The sequence below is a fragment of the Mercenaria mercenaria genome, chromosome 6 (assembly GCF_021730395.1).
Source record: "Mercenaria mercenaria strain notata chromosome 6, MADL_Memer_1, whole genome shotgun sequence".
Classification (NCBI taxonomy): domain Eukaryota; kingdom Metazoa; phylum Mollusca; class Bivalvia; order Venerida; family Veneridae; genus Mercenaria; species Mercenaria mercenaria.
The window spans coordinates 36,698,205-36,714,252 of record NC_069366.1 but is presented as its reverse complement, the minus strand read 5'-3'; the positions used below and the strand labels follow the sequence as shown (position 1 = coordinate 36,714,252).

General features: G+C 35.2%; 3 protein-coding genes across 5 annotated transcripts in view; 2 read left to right on the top strand and 1 right to left on the bottom strand.

Moving 5' to 3' along the window:
- Positions 1-13,544, bottom strand: part of LOC128557686 (chitin synthase chs-2-like) — a 146,705-nt gene extending 133,161 nt beyond the window's left edge. For 2 of the 3 annotated variants that reach the window (XM_053545634.1, XM_053545635.1), the window contains exon 1: positions 13,241-13,535. The gene's annotated coding sequence lies outside the window, so the exon portion shown is untranslated. Of the gene's footprint in view, positions 1-13,240 lie in introns of all 3 variants that reach the window. The other variant, XM_053545636.1, reaches the window with a different exon arrangement.
- Positions 2,796-3,230, top strand: LOC128558016 (tigger transposable element-derived protein 6-like). The gene has a single exon (XM_053546758.1). It carries the CDS (start codon positions 2,796-2,798, stop codon positions 3,228-3,230), a length of 435 nt encoding a protein of 144 aa, XP_053402733.1.
- LOC123550662 (tigger transposable element-derived protein 6-like) lies at positions 3,273-4,244 on the top strand. Its single transcript, XM_045339088.2, has one exon. It carries the CDS (start codon positions 3,273-3,275, stop codon positions 4,242-4,244), a length of 972 nt encoding a protein of 323 aa, XP_045195023.2.
- Positions 13,545-16,048: the final 2,504 nt, after the last annotated feature.

Sequence of the window (16,048 nt, the reverse complement as noted above, 5' to 3'; positions counted from 1 at the left end):
ATAGGTGCCACGACTTGTTACGTTCGGTAAACCTTTTTTGAAATATGTATAAAGGCCAGTCTCCACCTTGGACTCGAAGCGTCTTAAAATGTTAAAATGCAGGGACATGTTCACATCACATATTTTTCTTGCATCAATAGCAGATTGTTGAATATTCGGAATAAATATATTGACATACAAAAGTAATGGAAAGTTCGGCGTTCTAAGATTGTAATTCAATAACTTTCTTTCTGGGTGGTATAATTGTATGCTCAAATAGTACATTAAATCATTTGGCAAAAAATGTAAGCGTATATTTTCAAAGTGACAAACCAATAGTCGTTTGGATGCGAATTAATTAAATCACTCGTGCTATGCACTCGTGATTTAATGATTGCGCATCCAAACTCTTGCCAATATTTTATTAACTGATAAAATATCGGAACAGATTTATTATTTCTTAAGTATTATTTTGTAGAGGTTAGCTGTTACTTTATCTGTATACATACATATCTTGTTTATTTTGTAAAATCAGTTTAAATACACAATATATCAGTAATGAATTCGGAATGTATTGTCGAACTGTAACAGTAATGATAAAAAGCATGCATGTAATTGTTTTGGTCTATTGTGCGGTATCATCGCTGATCTGTTACATATATATTTTTTATATTATACAGATGGTAATGCAAATGTTCTTTCTCGTTACTTTCAAAATTGTATACGAGAATATGTAAGCTAATCTCGAACATTTTCCGCAGTAAATATTAAAATATCATTGTTTGGTCTATTATTTGAAAAAAAAAAACAAAAAAAAAACAAGGGATAACTAATCATTGAGGTACGTTCGGTCGAGATGTAGTATTGACAGCAACACGTTTATTTTTACTTACTAGCAGATCTTGCAGAACTTTAATTTCAGAAAAATATTTTTAAAAAATATACGAGAAATTATCATAACTTGATCTCGGTGCCGTCGTCGGCGTTGGTTAGACGTTTCCTTTAGGTCAACATTTTCTCAAATATTTTAGAGTTACAACTTTAAAACTTTGTTAGCTTGTTTATCATCATTAGGTGACTATGTAGCCCAAGAAATATAACATTTTAACTACTATGCATTTTGTAAGAATTGCGGCCCTTTTTGTACTTAGAAAATTTGAATTTCTTTGATTAAATTTTTTTGTTTAGGCCCACTTCACTAGAATACTCTCAAAACACTAGCTTTGAAACTTTGCAGATTTGTTTATCATCATTATGTGAGTAAGTAGGCCAAGAGCAAAAGGTCTGATATGCAGTTTGCCTGAATTACGGCCCTTTATGTACTTAGACAAGTTTGAATTACTTTTTTTAAGGTTACTTTTCTTTATTTCTATAACAGCTACAGCTTTGAGACTTTGTACACTCATTTATTATCATTAGATTAGTACGTCAAGAACCTGACCTTTTTCTTGCATTGTCAGAACTATGGGCCTTTTTAACTAAGAACATCAGTATTTCTTTGTCGATATTTGTTTAAGTTTACTTTTCTTGAATACTTACAATAGCTTTTAAACCTCATAATTTGTTTTGTCATAAGTTAAGATGAGTAAGAAGGCCAAGAACCATAACTCGCTTTTAACATATTGTCCAGTATTTGCAGACCAGCATTGGCACCGGCAGACGGGCCTCTTTTTCTCTCAAAATACTCTCTTTAAATGTTTCAGTAACGTTCGACTAAAACTGACTAAACACACCAAGCTCTTTTCAAAGTGATACCTTAATTTGCTAAAAAAGTTTGAATAGTCATAATATCAGTCCTGATCACCTTTAGGTTCATTCAAAATACTTAAAATTTTCGGGTTTCTTATTAAAAAAAGTATAAAAAGTATATATCAATGAATGTGTCTTGGAAAGAAGCATATGACCAGATAGTCAAGCTATGACTCGTATACGACTGTTTTATAAGTGGTACGACCATAAATCTGAGATTGCAACTGGTCATGCTTTTCTTTATTTACAAAATTCTAACATACGTTAAAAGGCCATTCAGAATGTATACTACCAAGACACGCATCTCCTTTTGCTACCCTGTATTGATAATCCCCATCGTGCAATATAAGCAGATTGTTTGCATATGACGTACTACTTTTGAGTTTTTATAAATGTAAACCTTGTATCGTGTTTAGGAAAGAATAGGCTTTTGTGTCATTTAACATTAAGGAAGAATTCTATACGCCAGTAATCGCTTACAAGCGCTAAAAATTCAAGATCAAATGTCACTATTTTAATGGTGTCGTTTAAAGCCGTCATATTAAAATATTTTAAATTCAAAGGTGTTTAGACAGTTCTGTTTTTTTTTGCAAAATAATCTGGTTATATCCTATATTAAACTTAGACTGTGCTTTTATTGAAAAACAACAAAGAGCCCTATTATAAACAGTATCAGTAATAATAATTTTTCTCAAGAACGTTATATCTTTTGAATAATTTTGCCTTCAGAGCCAGTTATTGTCAGGTCTTTATCAGTCTTCTTTCGTATCTGATAGCCATGGAAAAACGAAAAAGGAAAGAATTAAGTTTGAAAGGAAAAGGTAACTAATTAACCATAGTAATGGTCGAAGTCAACGTCAGTTGGCCGAACAGTTCGGCATTGGTAAAACACAGGTAATTTAAATTCAACATTGTTTTACAGAAAAATGAAATGACAAAACTATTGTTGCTTTTTGAATTGTTGCCTTGTAATGGTCGATTTTTTTCATGAACCGTGAACAATTTATTTATCGCATTCTATTGTCTATTTTCAGGTGCAGACGATACTTAAGAGAAAAACTGAAATCATGGAGGGTTATGAAAACAACGCCGGCGGGGACAAAAAACGTCTATGTACCCGATCACCTGTAGATCAAGTCAACTCGCTGATGTGGGATTGGTTCCAAAAGGCGCGATCAAATGGATTTCCAGTTTCTGGCCCTATGTTACGAGAGAAAGCTCTACAGTTCACCCGTGAATTGAATGTACCAGAGGCCGATTTTAAAGCGTCCACCGGTTGGCTCAACAGGTTTCGTCAACGTCACAACATAAGTTTCATGTCGGTTTGTGGGGAAAGTGCGAGCGTATCTCAAGAGACTGTTGACAGTTGGTGCGAACGTATTCCAGAGTTAGTGAGGGGAAATAAACCGCGCGACATCTACAATATGGACGAGACGGGATTGTTCTTCAGAGCCTTATCAGATAAATCATTAAGTGTTAGTGGTGATGAATGTAAGGGGTGAAAGCGCTCGAAAGAAAGATTTACGGTGTCGTTATGTGTTAACATGGAAGGTCAGTTCGAAAACCCACTCGTCATAGGAAAGACAGCAGTGCCTCGGTGTTTTCGGAACATTAATGTTAAGAGCCTCCCAGTGACTTGGCGTTTTAACAAGAAGGCGTGGATGACTAGTGCTTTGTTCACCGAGTGGGTCAAGGACTTAAATTCTAAAATGAAAAGAGCAGGTCGTAATGTGCTTCTCCTACTGGATAATGCTCCGTCTCACCCAGTTGACTTGAACTTATCAAATGTTAAGTTGTTGTTTCTACCAGCTAACACCACCGCGAAGTTACAGCCTCTGGACCAAGGGATTATTCAGGACATGAAACAGTTCTACAGAAAACGTTTGTTGAGATCAGTTCTCGCGAAAATCGATGACGAGAGTGTTGTAAGTGCTGAATCCGTGTCTAAGAGTTTGAACGTGTTGGACGCTGTGCAGTGGGTAAATTCTTCTATAAAGGACGTTAAGGCCGACACAGTGACGAAGTGCTTTAGGAAGGCCGGGTTCAAAGAATCCTTGTTCGCGAGTGACAGTGTTGTGGTTGATGATGATGATGATGATGATGATGAGGATGATAATGTGCCGATACAAGAACTCGTGGAACTGATGCGTGTAGCTAACAAAAAGATCTCTTTAGGTGATACAATGACCGTGAAGGAATATCTTGATGTGGACAGTAACATCCCCAATGGTGAGGATTTAAGTGAGAACTGGGAAAGTGACTTGTTACAAACTCACAAGAATACTGAGTCTGAGCCTGTCGATAGTGATAGTGATGATGAATGTAGTGGAGTAGCGCCCACGCCAGAACCAATATGTGACCTAAAAACTCACCAGGATGCTTTAAAGTGTATTGACCAGTTGAAAGTTTATTGTATGAATAAAGACTTGGGTTCAGTTTCCGCCATGTTCAGTCGTGCTGGAGAGGAACTTGAAAAGTTGTCAGTTGATGCTTTGTGTTCAACACTCTTTCTTTAAACCAAAATGAGTGAAAGGTTAAAATTAAAGTGAAATTAAAGTGACTGATACAAATGTGATCTTGACATGGAAAATGTGTGAAAAACTTGTGTATGTTTTGTATGATTAATATATAAAATGTTGGATATTAATTTTATAACTGCATTACATTAATGCTTATTACATGTGCATGTATACAAATGATAATTGTGATATTAAAAAGGATGACTTTCATAGAAAAAATCATGTATTATTATTGGTTATAAAAAAATAGTATATATAGAAATTAAAGAAAATAAAGCTACATATAAATTGAACACTGTGTTTGCCATTATTGCGTCTTGATTGTATTCCAATGTGTTATTATCTGCCAGACCTTCCCCGTATAGCCTTGTCCACTAATCAGACCAGACCGCTAATAAGAGCAGTTTTACAAAGAACCATGGGTGGTCTTAATAGCGGAATTCCACTGTACGATAACTCACCTAAATTACAATGTGGTATAAGTGTCTATATTTCTCAATATTCTTTTCACGGCGGCCCATTTCCCCGCAAATCGCCATGTACTACTGCGTGCGTTCACGAGAATCTCCTTGTTTGAAATCATTTTCCCTCATTGTGCATGCCAAAAATAGGTAAAAAACAACAAGAAAACTTCATGCAAGAATGCAATAGATAGGCCTGAGCGGCGTGGAACTGTAAACGTGTATATTTTCAACTTGCTTTCTGTCGGTCTCGTATTTTGTGTTGCGAATGTTTCCTTGTTTATTGTTGGCGTTTCTTTCCTCTTTCTCCTCACTACCCCCATCGCCACTTCCAATTCTACGCTCCCTTGCATTTACACCCCCTCACATTTTACTTTAAGTCAGTTATCGTGTCCACCATAATTTTGGCTGCCGACTGTTGTTTCTTCCTGCTTGCGTGTGTGCGTGTGTGTGTGTGTGTCTTGGGCGGTGCTCCACAGTGTTGTTTAATCTTACTTGTCTGTCTGTTTATCTGTGTGTGTTAGTTGTCTGTGTGCGTTCGTGTGTGTGGGTGGGGGTGTCTGCGCTGCTGTGGTTCACGTTGTAGGGTTACTGCGTTTAAGTAACGTGGCTTTCCGTTTTGATTATTCATACTTGCTCCACTTTTCCCCTACGCTTGACCCCTTTTTTCTACCCCTTACCCTCCCCCTGTTTTCCGTATTTTGTAAAATGTACTTGTTCGGTTTTTGAAACAACCAGTCTGCAATATTTTTTCCGTTACAGCTTCTTTTTTATTTGGGCCTATTTTTTCGATGCATGACTTTATGTCTAGGTTTGGGGTGCTCTGTGCTGAAGGGAAATCTACCCTTACCTTTTGTTAGTATTACTTGTCCATCGTAATAGTAATTTTTCCGTGGACTTTTTAGTTTCAAATCTTCGGCTTAAAGGTCAACACTGTTGGACCGAAACTCCATTTTGGATATAGAATTATTGAGAAAGTTACTCCACATATCTTATTGAAGATCGGTGGTTCTACCAAAATGTTAACACGATGTCCATAAGGGCTCGGAGGATTTAAATTAAATTAAATGCGACAGACAGGTCTTGTTGAAGTAAAAGGCTGTGAAGCTGTTTTATACAGTTAGCCATTATTAACATAAATTCATTCCTGAAATTAAGATTCGAGCCTCTCAAATTATGATTTGTATGTTCTGTATAGAGTATGTAGCCGGTCATTCTCGAATACCAGAGGTCTACCATGGTTCCCTTGTTGAACGAATCTCTGATTGATGAGAACGGTAGCCGCTTTGTGTTTAGACCTGTTAAAGATAAGCATTTCATTAGCCTTAAATACTTGATCACTGTGTTAATCAAAGAATTACGGATCAAACTGTGTATTAATTAAGGACGCACTTAACTGATAATGATTTGAATTTTGTTCAATTAAAGACAGTTACAACAATATTAAACCTTTTCAAACTTCATTCTCCGCTGAAATCCCAAACGTATTTACATTAATAATAACAAACAAACACCGTTTAGATGTAATTAAATCCGTTTTAATCCAGTCAATTCGATCAGCGGGCATTCGTCTAATTACAAACAAATTAATTATTTCAACAATTTCTTATGTTAAAATAGCGATGTAAAACACCAAACATCTTTAAATAACAATTTCAGACAATCAAACAGTTTGATACGTTGTTTTGATGACGTTTAAAAGACTAGCAATTAACGGATAAATACACAATGTACACGCTTAACGTGTTAACACGATGTCGCACGTGTAAATTCCCGCGGCGATTCGCGGTAACATACAGAAAAATTTGAGTGGTCGTAATTGCGGTGATTAATTAAGTGTGAAATCAAAGTACTGAGAGGACTGATGGGGGCAATGCTTTGCAGTTTCAAGACTTGATGTAACCCATTCATGTCAGGGAAGAACATACAGGCATTATGTAATGCACTTGTGTGTGGCAAGAAATGGAGTGATCACAACTTTAACAGTGCACAACAATAAAAATTATTAACTTTGTGTTCAATACACTTCTATATTTTGTTCAAAAGGTAAAGATAAAAAATCTAGTCTTATCCAATAGCAGTTGTTCATCGACAAACAAAAACCTTTCATTGCCAGGTTTGATAAAATGAAAAAGATAAAGCAAGACAATGTATTTCAATCTCTTCAATACTTCTGTTTGCACTCTATGTCCTGACATCATGTGTTATTGACAGTCTAACAGAAACAGGCAAACTTTGTAACACTTCATGAAAGTTTGGAAAGAAAGTCAAAATATTCCAATATGTAAAAGTTTAAAGGAACATGATTTCCTTGAACTGACATTGAAAAAATCTAGACTATATTTTCTAATGTGTACAATACTTATCAATTAAAAAAGTCAGGAATGTTTTTTTGTTACTAATAAGCATCATTTTAATACGGAGTCGTCATTAGTTAATACACAAACACCTGTAAAAATATTTTTATAGATTTTTTTCCCATTCCAGCTATTGCTAAAATTCATTAACTGTTTTCTTAAAAAATACACATGATATATGATAATATTATTATCCATATTGTTTGTTATATTTGTTGACCAAAATAACATTGTTTCAATTTTAGGTTATTTAATATACACTTGTATTTCAAACTATCATTATCATAATATAAGAAATACATTAAACACTATGAAAACGGTGATTCGTCATATCAATTAACCTACCGAACTAGCGTATACAGTTAGGTTCCAGTAAATTAGGATACGAAACACCCGTGGAAAAAGAACAAGATTTTCCAGGTGGTTCTGCCTTCGAATATCACCATCAGAAAATATTTGCACCCTCAGACAGATGAAATACATTAAACTGGTAACATAAATGTACATCTGCAGGGATGATTACCAACAAAATAAGGCCAAAATATAACGGGCACCTGTGGCAAGTTATCATCGCGGAATGGTGGATTACCTCCCATAGCAAAAATTACTCGGTCTGAAAAATGATGTAACGTATATGTACGCGCAGTTATAACAGTATTTAGCGCACTTTTTACGTTTAACGATAATTTTCCTGCAGATAAATACCAGTTTGATCAGCGTATATTCAGGAAGCGCTCTCCAATTCACAGTACATATCCATATCGACGCACTCTGCGAAATCTGCTATATCGGCGGTTTCTTTGCGTCGGCACCGGCTATTTTTTGCTATAAACAGTGCCCAGGTAGGTATGGGATGCGAGATATCGAGCTGCCATCCATGATCATAGGAATGCTGCTCAAAAATAAATAGAGCACGGAACATAAGATTGTCTTTTCTATGTTTTGTAGTGCCTTTACTTTTTAATTATCAGCGATTTTGCTCGCAACTCGATGAAATTTGTTGATGGTGTACTGACATGGAACACTAGCCCGACTTTTTCCACAGTCTTTAACCAGTTTTTGCTTTGATATCATACATATCAAGCACACTATTTGTATTCACTTATCAATATTCTTCCAAATAATAAAGACAAATAGGCCGAAATGTAAATGGATCTTTTCTAAAACCACCAATCTCATCCATCAGATGTTCGTCAAAATACCGAGACGAACGTTCACCCAGGGAACCACGGTAGATCTCTGGTATGCGAGAATGAAAACCACTTACTTTCGGTTTTGTCGTGGCACCGGCAGTCCCCCTGCATACCAGTTTTTTTTCTTCTTTTTTTTTTGCACAGGCAGGCTCTCTGCATTACGCACAGAGAAGCTCTAGGGCTAATGGCTTTTTGGAAACATTATAGCTTAATTAATTTGGTGTGCTTATCTGACTTTTTATAACTGCCAACCTGTTTATAAGCATAGCAAAGAATCGCCGGTGCCGACGCAAGAAACCGCCGATAAAGCATATTTCGCAAAGGGTCCGCCGATATGGATATGCACCGTGCAATTGTGTATTAAATTTTAGTAACTATTTGAAATTCAATTCATTTTTATGCAACTTCTGTGGACAAGACATTTTGATTAACGATTTACAGTTGATTTCGAGATCAAAATCTATATAATTATACATAATATAAAATCACGAATAAGGACGGGCCGACCAAGTACATAAATATGCCTTTAAGCTTTAAAAATGTTCTTAATAGTTGGTGTAAAACAGAAGTAATCTGTTCATAGTTATTTTTACGAATTCGAACAATGAGAGAAAAATCTACTGACGATTATTAGATTAGATAATAATTACAAAAAATCAAACTGTCAAATTAATTACCCCTCCATCTTCCCCCGAACCAAATAAGTCATAAATTCAAACTGACGAATAAGTATTGATTTTTCTACCTATTCTATTTCAAGTAAAACACTATCTTATTTTTTATTACTACCTTTTATATAGTATTAATTTTTATAAATAACATATCTCTTGAAAATATTTTCTTAGACATGCGAAAAGTATTTCATTTCAGCACTGTATTTTCTGAAATAATAGTTTAGAAAAAACACCTGCACAGAAGAGATATTTTAACAGATTGCGAATCGGGATCTATAGGGTGTTGCCGCATATTTATAGATTCGCCTACTGATAAACGGTACTGACCGCCGCAGACTAATAAAGTTTCTCAATACACATCCACAGCAGTGTCGAGGCACGGCCATGAAAAAAAATCAATAATCTGCCGGCTTATCAGTGGCGTTGCAATGTCATAGTAGTTGCTATTTTCACGCAGAATCATGAACACATTTTTTTTGAGCGTATTGAAACTGTTATTGGATTTCAGAATAGGTCACATGATCAAAACAAGTGTCGGTTTTTGAATCGATCACGTGATCAAATCAAGCGTCTTTATTATTCTTACGCATAAGAAGAGCTATTTTAATTTATATTTATAATGCAGTTTAGTTTTCTTCACATACTGTTGTTAATATAAAATGTGTAGATCTATTTAATCATGTCTGGATCAAAATATAATGGCAAAATGCAATATGAAAGTTATGTTTGGTAAATACTTTGGAACTTGTTTTCTGTGTTGTCAGGTTGGTCATAAGCTCGACAAGAAAGTTGAAAGACGGTTTGTTAACTCCGGGGTCATTGCCCCCAAAAATCAAACAGTTCTGAAATTGGTGGTCGCGTTAGTGGATTAGCGGTTTGGTCGCATTTTCGGACAAACGACCATTGGTTTTAAGAAGGAAATATTCCGTTCTTTGCAAAATCGGTCGTATTAGCGGTGCGGTCGTAAGTAGGAATTTTACTGTAATTTCCTATTCTCTTTCCGGGCACGCGACTGGAAAAAGTTGTGACCTCATAAATATTGCGGCTAAAAAGAAAATAAGAAAGGCAGAAAATGTGTGACTGCTGAATAATTACAGGCGAACAACGTCCTTGAAAACTATGCTATAATTGTAAAAAATGATATATTTAGTGAAAGTAATGTTTATTCTAGCAGGTAAAACACTTTTATGAAAAAGAAGATGGAATTTATTATGCTTAAAATAAACAAATATCCATAAATGTCAGAAAATGACTTAATAACGATATTAAGTGAGCAGATTAATGGCGCAGTATGTCCGATTAAAAATAGAAATAGTCTGATTATCTATCACTTTTATAGTCAAATGGCATAATTATATATATCTATACACCCTTGTTATCTGTATGAGTATGTCAGGTCAGGATGATGCCCCGACACTGTGGTCAGAACGCAACATCAATAGAAAAAGATCTCTTAGATAGTGCAATCTTGAGAATGCTGTTTCAAATGCATAAACAGCCTAAAAATGTTAACTCTTTTATAGTGTCGATTCAATCTCCTATTTAAATTGATAAATCCATAAAAACATACTTCCCTTATTTAAACCTGAGTTAAAGACATCTCCGAAAGGAATCATCAGAAGTTTCTACTATGTATGTTTTAGTCCAGCATACTAGGTGGTCTATGATGTCGTCATCGTTTAACGCCTACTTTACATAAGGAACTTTATAGTACTAAAACATGCACCTAGAGTCCTTCCAATTTTGTCACTTATCATACCCCAGAAGTTTGTATTTTCAAAGTTTGCAAAGATGATCAAGGTTATGTTGGATTCCTTAATTGCTTATACAATCACTTTAAACCCGTTTCATAGATAATCTAACCTCTTACATGTTCCACTACTAATTCATTTAAACGTATAACTTCATGTCAAACTTCATGTAAAACTGCTATTTTATCCCACGTAAAAAGATATTGCTACAAAGTATATGAAACATTCGAAGACAGTATAAAATCTTGCAAAATCTTACACGAATTAAAATCCAACAATTATAAGGTTTTTTGCTCAGTTGATATTTCATTTTTTACTCTTTATACCTATTTATCAAATAATCTAATGGATGACAAAGGAAGTACTTTGATTAAACGCACTTTTTGTGCATTTCATTTCAGATGAGCCTTTCCTGCTTTTAGCTAAAATGCTTAACAATTTTTCAATGTGAACCTGTGAGGCTGTTTGGAAACCTCTCCTTCTTATTGAACAGCATTGATGTCCGGTTAGGGAAATTGCAGTTTTCAAGAGGTTATTAGTATTATGAGAATACTTCTAGTCGCAGATTTTTCGTATGACTTAGAAAACGTTAAACATAGTCAAATGAGCTCACTATATTAACAACAATTCACGCATTCTTGATGATGTTTTCAAATACGGACACTCAGTTGTTGCTCAAATAGTTAATATTTTTATACCGGGGATGTGCAGTTATTAAATGAAACTAACCATACTGCATCGCTTGGGATTAACATATCTCCATAAGTAATCAGATTTACTAGACATTTTTTCTCAATTTAGATGGGGATGTGTCAAATACAATAGTCTGAAATACATCAGCCCAGGTAAGTATCTGTTACTAGATACCTGGTTACACGCACAATAATTTTATAGGTCATGTTGTCTGTCGGTTATATGCGACGTTAAATAAATACCTGTTCACCATGTACCTTTATATAATCGGCAATACAACTTTGCAAGAGTGACTTTCATTGCGTTTTTACCTGCTACATTCCTAAAAGTTTCGGAAATGGTTGAGAAAAATGCTCTACATTACGTGAAAATTTAACAAGAGGGTCATTGACCCTAAAGCGCTCACCTGTGTACAAGGCTTCAAGTGTGTTTGTATAAGTACAGAATTAGATTTCTTCTATGTTAGCCTATATCATATACATGTCACACACACTTTTGAACCTAGGGCAATAATTTGAACAATTATGGTACACATTACAAATCTAATATCACACGCAAAATATCAAGGCTCTAGCTATTATTGATTCAGAGAGAAAAAGAGACCACACCCCCTGGCAGCCATGACGAATCGGAACAATTTGAACCATTTTGGTAGAGGGTCACACAAGAACAATTTGTGCAAAATTATTTTAAAATCGGGCCAGCAGTTTCACACAAAAATTTCTTTAAAAGTTTCCACTATATACATACAGGGAAAAGTGACCACGTCCTCTGGCGGCCATGTTATTTGACGAATCAAAATAATTTGAACAATCTTGGTAGAGAATCACACAAGGACCATTTGTGTAAAAATATTTTAAAATCGAGCAAGCAGTTTCACACAAGAGAGTTTTTAAAGTTTCCATTATATACATATAGGTAAAAGTGACGGACCCCTGGCGGCCATGTTTTTTGACATATCAAAATAGTTTGAACAATCTTGGTAGAAGGTCACACAAGGACCATTTATGTGAAATTATTTAAAATCCGACAAGCAGTTTCTTACAAGAAGATTTTTAAAGTTTCCATTATATACATATAGGGAAAATTGACCACGCCCTCTGACGGCCATGTTTTTTGACGGATCGGCATAATTTGAACAATCTTGGTAGAGGGTAGCATAAGGACCATTTGTGAGAAATTATTTCAAAATCAGACCATCGGTTTATGAGGAGATGTCGTTTGACATTTTTTCTATTTTTAGCTTTTGCAACTAAGCGGAACCATTTGAATAACTTTGGTAGAGGACCACCCAAAGAACATGGCCAAGTTTAATAAAAATCCATTTAGTGGTTTTGGAGGAGATGTCGTTTAAAAACAAATGTTGACGACGGACGACTTGACGCACGGACGCACGACGGACACAGCGTGATCACAATACCTTACCATGCGCACTTTGTGCTCAGGTGGGCTAAAAAAACAAGGCGTTTGTACAATGTTGGGAACACATCTAGCGCTGTATTTCATCCTTGACAATAATTTCTAAAAAACAGAAATGGGATTTTGTTATCTCAAATCACCAAAACTACCCAATTCGGCCTAAGACCATAAGTTAATTACTGACCTGGTTATTCAAAGTAATGACTGGTCACGATGTACAATGAAAATGAGTAAATAATTGGTTTCAGGAACAAAAAATCCATTCTTTTGAAAGATGAATTACATCTTGGGAATTTTATTTCACTGTTCAATACCATTTTACTTAACTTCAATGAATTTGTGTAACATATCGTGCTGCATATCTTGCAATCTCCTATCAACAATATATATATTGCAATTCTTGATTTTCTCATCACACATGTTTTAAATGTAAAAGTCAACATACCTTTAACCATTTTATGCTATATTTCGTTAAATCCTCATTCTAGCACTCTTTAAATCAGAATATACGATGCAACAACAAACACATCTATTCATCACCCAGATGTTTAGGTTTTGTTCATCAAGTATGCACGGATGAAACTTAATATTTGAATACCTCGTACTTTTGTTAACAGTAGTACTGAATACTAAATTCGACTGTAAATTGTAATTTCATCCTTCGAGTAACACTTTCTTTGTTGATCCAAAACTTTGTATAAAATGAATATCTACCAACAATTAGTCCGTCATTTTGTGTCACGTTGCCCTTGAAACAGAATGACCGTCATTTATATTAAACGTTACAGTCTTAATGTCTTTCTTCTTTTCTTGCAGCTGAATTTAAAATTCATTGATTATTAATGCTAACACCGTATCAATATGTAAAAGAAATATAAATAAGCTCAAAGAAATTGTTTGACAATTAGTTTTCAATATAAGCATTGTAACGTGTGAAGTTGCCAAGTACACGTTGAGAAAAAGTCATACATTAAAAAAGAAGAAAATTTGTTATTTACTTCAAAATACTACATGACAAGTTAAGCGGGTACATGCAATTAAACATACAACTACATTAGTTTGGTCACAAGAAGTATTTTGCCTGGTTCTGTTGTGGTAAATAAACAAGAAATTCCCTCAATAGCCTAGTGGTAGAACGTCCGCTTCGTGTGCGGGAGGCCGTGGGTGCGATCCCCGGCCGCATCATACCAAAGACGTGAAAAATGGTACTAGTGGCTCACTTGCTTGGCGCTCAGTATTAAAAAGGGAAACTGACCTCTTCTCTCATACCCTCGTGGCGATGAATTCTATCAGGAATGAGGTGCCGAGAGTGATTAATATAAGTTGTAAAACTTCCTTCGCAATCGACCTAAAATAAATTATGTATAAACCAAGAAGTTCATTCATTTTCACTGTGTTACCTTCATCCATTTTTTTTTCTACATGGGGTTTTCGGCGTTTATCAGCAACCTGATATGATACTTTGCAGTTGCAATATATTATCAAGTTTGATCAACATTTTTTACAAGGTAAGATTCGTAATATTGCAAAGTTTACATGCAGCTGAAATAAATGTTGCAATGAAAAGGAGTTGACATACAGTACGGATAACTTGTAATTATGCAACGGCCAGACCAGCTTTGCAGAAGACTGCTGGCAGGAAAATATATTTAGATATACATACGATTTTGTATTATTTGTTTAAAAATGTATGTAAAATATAATATGGCTGATTTACGAACTTCGACCCGTGTCATTCAATTCTGAGGGCATTTTAGATGGTTAACTACGAGGGCCGAGTCACCCAATTCTAAAACGTATCTTAGATGGTTGATCTACGATATACAAGCGACGTTAGGTCAACCAATTTTCTACAGAATTTATATGGTTTATCTGCTAACTACTACCCAGGTCAGTCAATTTTGAACGCACGCCAGATGGTTGATCTGAAAGCTACGAGCCCAGTAAACAAAATTTTATATGTCGATCTACGACCTACGAGCTACGAGCCACGCGCAAACTTCGCCGACCTTAACTTATATTGTTTAAGAAATAATATATCTCATTGGTGATTTGTCGCTGAATAAATCACTGTTTGGAGTTCAGATGCGAAGGAATTATATCACGAGGGCGCAGATATAATGCTACGCATCTGAACGGCAAACAGTGATTTTTTCAAGAGCAAATCACTAAATGAAATATATTATTTCGATTCTAACACGTTATCAAGGACTTTAAAGTACACCCTTGTCGGCATGCATTAAATATTTGCCCGTTTTCAATCGGGTTCTTTTCCAACGCGCCGCTACGCCGCTTGACGCTATGACGTAATAGTTGTGACGTCAGAACAGTGAATTGTTGTTTAATAATTCACTGTTTCCAGCCTTTTTTGTTTAATAGGAAAATGAATCGGATCGTGTTAGAATATATAACAATTCACCATTTGTACGTTACAATAATAACATCACAGCGTCAAAGGTCATACCGGCGCGGTGGAAAGAAAACAATAAAACAGGCAACCATTTGGTGGATGTCTTCAAATATCTTCGTTTGAACTATCTATCAAGCAGCCATTACTTTCCGAAGTATTTGTATGATTCTTTCACCCCGAATAATGATCATTATTATTCAACTTCACAATATTACACACTGTATTAGATCAATTGCAAACATCATATGAAACAGACAGAGCTAATACAAAACGTAACTGAGCCAATATGAGAAAAACAGGGCCAATACGAGAAAAACAGGGCCAATACGGAATTCAAGCATTTTGATTGGTTCAAAAGAGAGGGCCAATACGGAGAAGCCACTTCCGTTAAATTTTTAAATGACGCCATTTTGTTTTACATCAGAGTTATAGATTACATTTTTTTTTCACATTTTGACAAAAAAAAATCATCCAACATGTTCATTTAATAACCGAGTATGACTGAGCGGGATGTACGTCTTCAGAGATTACAACGGTACTTTCGCTTATTCGGTAGTGTGTAAAATGCAAGTGTTTCCTGTCAGAAATTCTGACAGTTGTCAAGGAAAATAATAAGAAAATATGGAAACTCAGATTAATTAAAAGGATGAGACTTATCTTTAACAGACATTTTGATAGTGTTGACTATTTGTGCAATGATAAATAGCGATTCAAGTGCTGAAAAGTGGATGAATAAATTGGCGACCAAGAGTGTCAGTTGTGAACTGCAAACAATTTCGGATAAGAATTAAACGAGGCATGGGACTATATAATATGTGCTTGGTTGGTTGTTTTATCTTAATC